The 8405-nt window shown below is 46.9% G+C and overlaps 2 protein-coding genes across 2 annotated transcripts in view; one reads left to right on the top strand and one right to left on the bottom strand.

Moving 5' to 3' along the window:
* LOC123990465 (fibronectin type III domain-containing protein 4-like) overlaps positions 1-8405 on the top strand; it is a 284753-nt gene that overhangs the window by 66255 nt on the left and 210093 nt on the right. The window lies entirely within an intron of this gene.
* The window catches only part of LOC123991121 (cerebral cavernous malformations protein 2 homolog), a 29376-nt gene continuing 23389 nt past the window's right edge, over positions 2419-8405 (bottom strand). Inside the window, exons 11-15 of the mRNA XM_046292346.1 lie at positions 7221-7495; positions 6924-7103; positions 5396-5576; positions 2644-4902; positions 2419-2527 (exon numbers count right to left, since the gene is read on the bottom strand). Of these exons, the coding sequence (XP_046148302.1) occupies positions 4598-4902; positions 5396-5576; positions 6924-7103; positions 7221-7495 (941 nt within the window). The 3' untranslated portion in view covers positions 2419-2527; positions 2644-4597. The remainder of the gene's footprint in view (positions 2528-2643; positions 4903-5395; positions 5577-6923; positions 7104-7220; positions 7496-8405) is intronic.

Consider the following 8405-nt stretch of genomic DNA (forward strand, 5'->3'; position numbering starts at 1 on the left):
TAGGGGTTGGTTATAGTATACTACTTTAGATCCAGGGACCATAGGGGTTGGTATATAGTATACTACTGTACCCCAGGGCCCATAGGGGTTGGTATCATAGTATACTACTGTACCCCAGGGCCCATAGGGGTTGGTATATAGTATACTACTTTAGACCAGGAACCATATGGGTTGGTATATAGTATACTACTTTAGACCAGGACCTATAGGGGTTGGTTATATAGTATACGACATTGGACCAGGGCCCATAGGGGTTGGTATATAGTATACTACTTTAGACCAGGACCCATAGGGGTTGGTATATAGTATACTACTTTAGACCAGGAACCATATGGGTTGGTATATAGTATACTACTTTAGACCAGGACCCATAGGGGTTGGTATATAGTATACGACATTAGACCAGGGCCCATAGGGGTTGGTATATAGTGTACTACTTTAGACCAGGACCCATAGGGGTTGGTATATAGTATACTACTTTAGACCAGGAACCATATGGGTTGGTATATAGTATACTACTTTAGACCAGGACCCATAGGGGTTGGTATATAGTATACGACATTAGACCAGGGCCCATAGGGGTTGGTATATAGTATACTACTTTAGACCAGGGCCCATAGGGGTTGGTATATAGTATACTACTGTACCCCAGGGCCCATAGGGGTTGGTATATAGTATACTACTGTACCCCAGGGCCCATAGGGGTTGGTATATAGTATACTACTTTAGACCAGGAACCATATGGGTTGGTATATAGTATACTACTTTAGACCAGGACCCATAGGGGTTGGTATATAGTATACGACATTAGACCAGGGCCCATAGGGGTTGGTATATAGTGTACTACTTTAGACCAGGACCCATAGGGGTTGGTATATAGTATACTACTTTAGACCAGGACCCATAGGGTTTGGTATATAGTGTACTACTTTAGACCAGGACCCATATGGGTTGGTATATAGTATACTACTTTAGACCAGGACCCATAGGGTTTGGTATATAGTGTACTACTTTAGACCAGGACCCATAGGGGTTGGTATATAGTATACTACATTAGATCAGGACCCTTAGGGGTTGGTATATAGTATACTACTATAGATCATGACCCTTTAGAGGTTGGTATATAGTATACTACTATAGATCATGACCCTTAGGGGTTGGTATATAGTATACTACTGTAGATCATGACCCTTAGGGGTTGGTATATAGTATACTACTTTAGTGCCACTTAGATCTGAAGACACCATGACTGGTGATAGGGGATGATCAGAGGAAACACACCACAATGATCGACGGCCGCCATTTCATTTTCCAGACGATTGTACATGTTGAATCGTCACCTTTGTCAACGCCCAGCAGGTGATCTACTGTGCATGGCTGAAGGTACGGTTGGTTTGGTCGGTCTGCGCTATGAGAAGAGATGGCGTATTGAATCGTCAATCCGCCAGTAACTGGCTTTGTCAGATATGTTCTCCATACAGATATTCTGAATGAGAGTGTTCAGTTTTACAATACAGTCACATTTTATCAACAGATGTCGTTGACTGAGATAAGACAAAGGTAAACGTTAATGAAAAAAACGCTAGGCTAAGGCTAAATGCTAGGCTAAGTGCTAGGCTAAGGCTAAGTGCTAGGCTAAGGTTAATTGCTAGGCTAAGGCTAAATGCTAGGCTAAGGTTAAACGCTAGGCTAAGGCTAAATGCTAGGCTAAATGCTAGGCTAAGGCTAAATGCTAGGCTAAGGCTAAATGCTAGGCTAAGGCTAAACGCTAGGCTAAGTGTAAAACATAAAACCACAACAAAACAGTACAAGTAAATAAAACACAAAGTCCGAACACCAAAGAGCACGCTATTCCCTATTTAGTGGGCTGCTTTTGATGTGTGCCCATGAAGCTCTGGTCAAAAGTAGTGCACTAAATAGGGATTAGGGTGCATTTGAAACGCATAATAAAAAGGAAAGCAGTAAGTAATATACAGAGCAGGAGAAAATACTTGGTGGATTAAGTGAACCCCTCCCAGAGTGGATTTCCGCAGCCCGCCGAAATCACATTAGCACAATACAAAAAAATCCTCATCAACATCCTTCAGTTTAAACATGACATTTCAGTTTCCTTACATTGGATGCCTCACAAGACTCGTTTGAAGGTCCCCTGGTACCAGTTGGGGGAAAAAAATGAATGGAAGTATATATATGGAGATAGTTTAGTGCCAAAAATAAGGGGTCAAATACATGTAATATAATTTAAAAGATTTTAAAAAAGATATCTTTCTTATATCTCGCAGATATTGAACACACACCTCTAAAATAAAATCTAAAGGAGGTTTGTTCTAACGATCTGTCGTTCCATGTAGTGAATCTGTTATTCAATGTGTTTGTATGGGCTAACAGCAGTAAGGCCATATTCACTGTTTCATCAAATCAGTTTTATATATTTTCTTTATATTTCAAGGGATCTTAAAATCAAAAAGCTAAATGTTCTCGGTATGACCCTCTTAAAACAATTCCATATGTTAGAGTAGAACCCCACCTCCATATGTTAGCAGAGTAGAACCCCACCTCCATATGTTAGCAGAGTAGAACCCCACCTCCATATGTTAGCAGAGTAGAACCCCACCTCCATATGTTAGCAGACTAGAACCCCACCTCCATATGTTAGCAGAGTAGAACCCCACCTCCATATGTTAGCAGAGTAGAACCCCACCTCCATATGTTAGCAGAGTAGAACCCCACCTCCATATGTTAGCAGACTAGAACCCCACCTCCATATGTTAGCAGACTAGAACCCCACCTCCATATGTTAGCAGAGTAGAACCCCACCTCCATATGTTAGCAGACTAGAACCCCACCTCCATATGTTAGCAGAGTAGAACCCCACCTCCATATGTTAGCAGAGTAGAACCCCACCTCCATATGTTAGCAGAGTAGAACCCCACCTCCATATGTTAGCAGAGTAGAACCCCACCTCCATATGTTAGCAGAGTAGAACCCCACCTCCATATGTTAGCAGAGTAGAACCCCACCTCCATATGTTAGCAGAGTAGAACCCCACCTCCATATGTCAGCAGACTAGAACCCCACCTCCATATGTCAGCAGAGTAGAACCCCACCTCCATATGTTAGCAGACTAGAACCCCACCTCCATATGTTAGAGTAGAACCCCATATGTTAGCAGACTAGAACCCCACCTCCATATGTTAGCAGAGTAGAACCCCCCTCCATATGTTAGCAGAGTAGAACCCCACCTCCATATGTCAGCAGACTAGAACCCCACCTCCATATGTTAGAGTAGAACCCCACCTCCATATGTTAGCAGAGTAGAACCCCACCTCCATATGTTAGCAGAGTAGAACCCCACCTCCATATGTTAGCAGAGTAGAACCCCACCTCCATATGTTAGCAGAGTAGAACCCCACCTCCATATGTTAGCAGAGTAGAACCCCATATGTTAGCAGAGTAGAACCCCACCTCCATATGTTAGCAGACTAGAACCCCACCTCCATATGTTAGAGTAGAACCCCATATGTTAGCAGAGTAGAACCCCACCTCGCCCCCAGTCTTAGACAGGGCTGAGACTGTATAGAAGGTTAATGATTGACCTTAACGAACAGAAATACAGGCTAACTACTACATACACAAACCTAAGTCATTATAAAATATTCACTATTCTGTGTCCAGGCACATCTTCTGGTCTGCGTGTCAAATGGTACCCTTACTTCCTGTACAGCGCACCCACAGACTCCGATTGGTCGTGTTCCAGAGCAGCAGAAGCTGTATGAAGGGACTGATTTGACCCACATATAATTATCGAGTCGGTCGTTTTTTTATGATCTAAGGTGATTTGTAGATCAGTTGGGCTCGACTCGCCTTTTAAAGTCGGCTGCAATGTCAAACGCACCCATTGTGAAGCGAGACACCAGACAGAGCATTGTGGGTATTCATGATGGCTGCCCTCAGGAGGGCGACTCAGCTTCATCCTGGTCACTGATGGCAGATGCTGCCAATAACAATCAAAACTCCAGAGACTTAAAAGTAAAAACCACTACGAATGGATCAATAAAGTTTTCTTTAAAAGGCCGAGCGGATTGGCCCCACGCTGGCTCACACTGAAAGCTGATTGGCCACAATGCACAGCATGTCATCATCAGGGGGTTGGATCTGGGCTGGCTGGATCGTCCTCTCTCTTGGTTTAGGACGAGTAGGGACTAGGGGGTATGAGTTAAGGCATAGGGAGAAGGGTTTAGGGTCTAGGGTGTGACCCCTCTTGGTACATACTGCAGCACAGTTTCGATGGTAGGGAGTAGGGTCTAGGGTGTGACTCCTCTTGGTACATACTGCAGCACAGTCTCGATGGTAGGGAGTAGGGTCTAGGGTGTGACCCCTCTTGGTACATACTGCAGCACAGTCTCGATGGTAGGGAGTAGGGTCTAGGGTGTGACCCCTCTTGGTACATACTGCAGCACAGGCTCGATGGTAGGGGTTAGAGGCTAGGGTGTGACCCCTCTTGGTACATACTGCAGCACAGGCTCGATGGTAGGGAGTAGGGTCTAGGGTGTGACCCCTCTTGGTACATACTGCAGCACAGGCTCGATGGTAGGGGTTAGAGGCTAGGGTGTGACCCCTCTTGGTCCATACTGACGCCCAGTGCCTCTATATCATTACTGATATCAGAGATCATGCGGTCCCATTCGTCTCCTTCGGAGGGCACAAGCCCTTCGTCAGACCCACCCCCGTCCCCTCCCACCGCCCCGTTCCCATTGGTGGTTGAGTCGGAGGCGGAGCTGGCGGTGCGGCGGTAGCGTCCGAAGCTGTCAGTGATGATGCCACGACCGTCCTTGACACCGATGGTCTCCAGGAAGTTCTCAAAGTGTTGGCTGTCCTTCTCTGGGATGAACGGCCTCAGACCTGGATGGACGTGGGATTGTAAAAGGGGGAAAAGGACAAAGCACAGACAGTCTGAATCACAGAACCAGGGCTCTGACCTTTTTTTACAAGGAGACAAATAAATTTAGCAGCACAATGAAAATGATTTTAGGTATTAAAGCTAGAATCCCTCATTTCTCTAGACTCACAGGCGTTCCTAAATTAACAATCCAGGACACACAGCACATATTTAGGCACATAAAATGGTCCCACTGTAGAACCCCGAGAGCCTTAAGTGAACTGAAATAGTGCAGACTCATTTCACACATTGAAACAGCAAGGTCCTGTTCAATAAAGGCACAAAGAAAGCAAAAACAGGGATTGGGAAACACAAAATAAGCATTCTCAATGGTCAAGCTCAGGTAAAAATCTCCCGTTCGTTTCACAACTGTTTCCTGCTGCTCGGCTTGACCTCTAAACACATCCCAGGTTTGACCTTTTACCCTGTGATCCCCATACAGGAAGTGGTTCTCACCTAGTAGGAGGAACTTCCTGCTGTCCCCGTAGAGCTGGCGAAGGTTGATACAGAACTCATGGACGGACGCTCCGTTACGGTACTCATGAAGAAGAGTAGCAAACTGCTGGATCTCCTGAGACGACAACTTGGTACGCAACTTAGAGGAAAAGAGGGAGGAGGGAGAGAAAGAGGGGAGGGAGGGAGAGGGGGAGGGAGGGAGAGAGAGAGGGGAGAGAGGGAGGGAGGAGAGAGAGAGAGAGAGAGGGAGGGAGAGAGGGAGAGAGGGGAGGGAGGGAGAGGGGGAGGGAGGAGAGAGGGGGAGGGAGGGAGAGGGGGAGTGAGAGAGAGGGAGGGAGGGAGAGGGGGAGGGAGGGAGAGAGGGAGAGAGGGAGGAGGGAGAGAGGGAGGGAGGGGAGGGAGAGAGGGAGAGAGAGAGGGAGGGAGAGGAGGGAGGAGAGGGAGAGTGAGAGAGAGAGAGAGGGAGGGAGAGGGAGGGAGGGAGGGGGGAGGGAGGGAGAGAGAGGGGGAGGGAGGAGAGGGAGGGAGGGGAGGGAGGGAGAGGGGGAGTGAGAGAGAGGGAGGGAGGAGGGGGAGGGAGGGAGAGAGGGAGGGAGAGGGGGAGGGAGAGAGGGAGAGAGGGAGGGAGGGAGGGAGGGAGGAGAGGGAGGAGAGGAGAGAGAGAGAGAGGAGGGAGGGAGGGAGAGGGAGAGGGAGGGAGGGAGGAGAGGGAGAGAGAGAGAGAGAGAGAGAGGGAGGGAGAGAGAGGGAGGGAGGGGGAGAAATGGGGAGAGAGAAAAGCGGGGAGAGGGGAGGGAAAAGGTTAAAGAAAAATAAAATGATGAGCCTAAAAGAGGGGTAGCTGCAACTAAACAGCTGTACATATTTTATAGATCACCAAAGCCTCATAAATCAAATCAAATTGTATTTGTCACATGCGCCGAATACAATAGACCTGACGGTGAAATGCTTACTTACAAAACCCTTGACCAAGAAATAGAGTTGAGATATTTACTAAATAAACTTTAAAGTAAAAACAATTAAATAACAATAACGATGGCTACAGTGGCAAGAGAAAGTATGAACCCGTTGGAATTACCTGATTTCTGCATAAATTAGTCAAACAATTTGATCTGATCTTCAACTTATGTCACAGCAATAGACAGTCTGCTTAAACTAATAAAACAAAAACAATTATATGTTTTGAAATGTCTTTATTGAACACACCAAACATTCACAGTGCAGGGTGGGAAAAGTCAGTGAACCCTTGATTTAACTGGTTGACCCTCTTTGGCAGCAATAACCTCAACCAAACGTTTTCTGTAGTTGAGGATCAGGACCTGCACAATGGGGTCAGGAGGAATTTTGGACCACTCCTCTGAGCAAAACCACTTGGGATGTCCGGTGTGAACTTCAGCATTACTCTTGGGATGTCCGGTGAACTGCTCTTGAGGTCAATACTCTTGGGATGTCCAAAAAAAGAACTGGTTTATAGTCAATGTGAACTGCTCTCTTTGAGGTCAATACTCTTGGGATGTCCGGTGTGAACTGAGGCTCTTGAGGTGAATTGCCTTTGGGTCATGTCCTTGGTGTGAACTGCTCTGAGGTCAATACTCTGGATGTCCGTGTGAACTGCTCTTGAGGTCAATACTCTTGGGATGTCCGGTGTGAACTGCTCTGAGGTCAATACTCTTGGGATGTCCGGTGTGAACTGCCTGAGGTCAATACTCTTGGGAGGTCAGGTCAATACTTTGGGATGTCCGGTGTGAACTGCTCTTGAGGTCAATACTCTGGATGTCCGTGTGAACTGCTCTTGAGGTCAATCTTGGGATGTCCAAAGAACTGCCTTGGGATGTCCGATGTGTGAACTGCTCTTGAGGAGGTCAATAATTTTTGGGATGTCCGGTGAACTGCTCTTGAGGTCAATACTCTTGGGATGTCCGTGAACTGTGCCAATACTCGGGATGTCCGTGTGAAACTGCTTGAGGTCAATAGGAACTCTTGGATGTCCGGTGTGAACTGCTCTTGAGGTCAATACTCTTGGGATGTCCGGTGTGTGAACTGCTCTTGAGGTCACTTTGGGATGTCCGTGAACTGCGGGGATGTCCGGTGTGAACTGCTCTTGAGGTCAATACCTTGGATGTCCGTGTGTGAACTGCTCTCGAGGAGATGTCAATAATTTTGGGATGTCCGGTGTGAACTGGCTCTTGAGGTCAATACTTCGATGTCCGTGAACTGCTCTTGAGGTCAATACTCTTGGGATGTCCGTGTGAACTGCCTTGAGGTCAATACTGGGATGTCCGGTGTGAACTGCTCTTGAGGTCAATACTTGGGATGTCCAGGTGTGAACTGCTCTGAGGTCAATACTCTTGGGATGTCCGTGTGAAAACTGCTCTTGAGGTCAATACTCGGGATGTCCGTGAACTGCTCTTGAGGTCAATACTCTTGGGATGTCCGGTGTGAACTGCTCTTGAGGTCAATACTCTTGGGATGTCCGGTGTGAACTGCTCTTGAGGTCAATACTCTTGGGATGTCCGGTGTGAACTGCTCTTGAGGTCAATACTCTTGGGATGTCCGGTGTGAACTGCTCTTGAGGTCAATACTCTTGGGATGTCCGGTGTGAACTGCTCTTGAGGTCAATACTCTTGGGATGTCCGGTGTGAACTGCTCTTGAGGTCAATACTCTTGGGATGTCCGGTGTGAACTGCTCTTGAGGTCAATACTCTTGGGATGTCCGGTGTGAACTGCTCTTGAGGTCAATACTCTTGGGATGTCCGGTGTGAACTGCTCTTGAGGTCATGCAACAGCATCTCAAATCGGGTTGAGGTCAGGACTAGGCGACTCCAGGAGGCGTATTTTCTTCTGATGAAGTCATTCTGTTGTTGATTTACTTCTGTGGTGTTTTGGGTCGTTGTAATGTTGCGTCACCAAACTTCTGGGTGATGTCCTGTTGAGCTTCAATTGGCGGACAGATAGCCTTACATTCTCCTGCAAAATGTCTTGATAAACTTGGGATATCTGTCGATGATAG

Source organism: Oncorhynchus gorbuscha, linkage group LG12 (assembly GCF_021184085.1).
Source record: "Oncorhynchus gorbuscha isolate QuinsamMale2020 ecotype Even-year linkage group LG12, OgorEven_v1.0, whole genome shotgun sequence".
In the NCBI taxonomy this organism is placed as follows: Eukaryota; Metazoa; Chordata; class Actinopteri; order Salmoniformes; family Salmonidae; genus Oncorhynchus; species Oncorhynchus gorbuscha.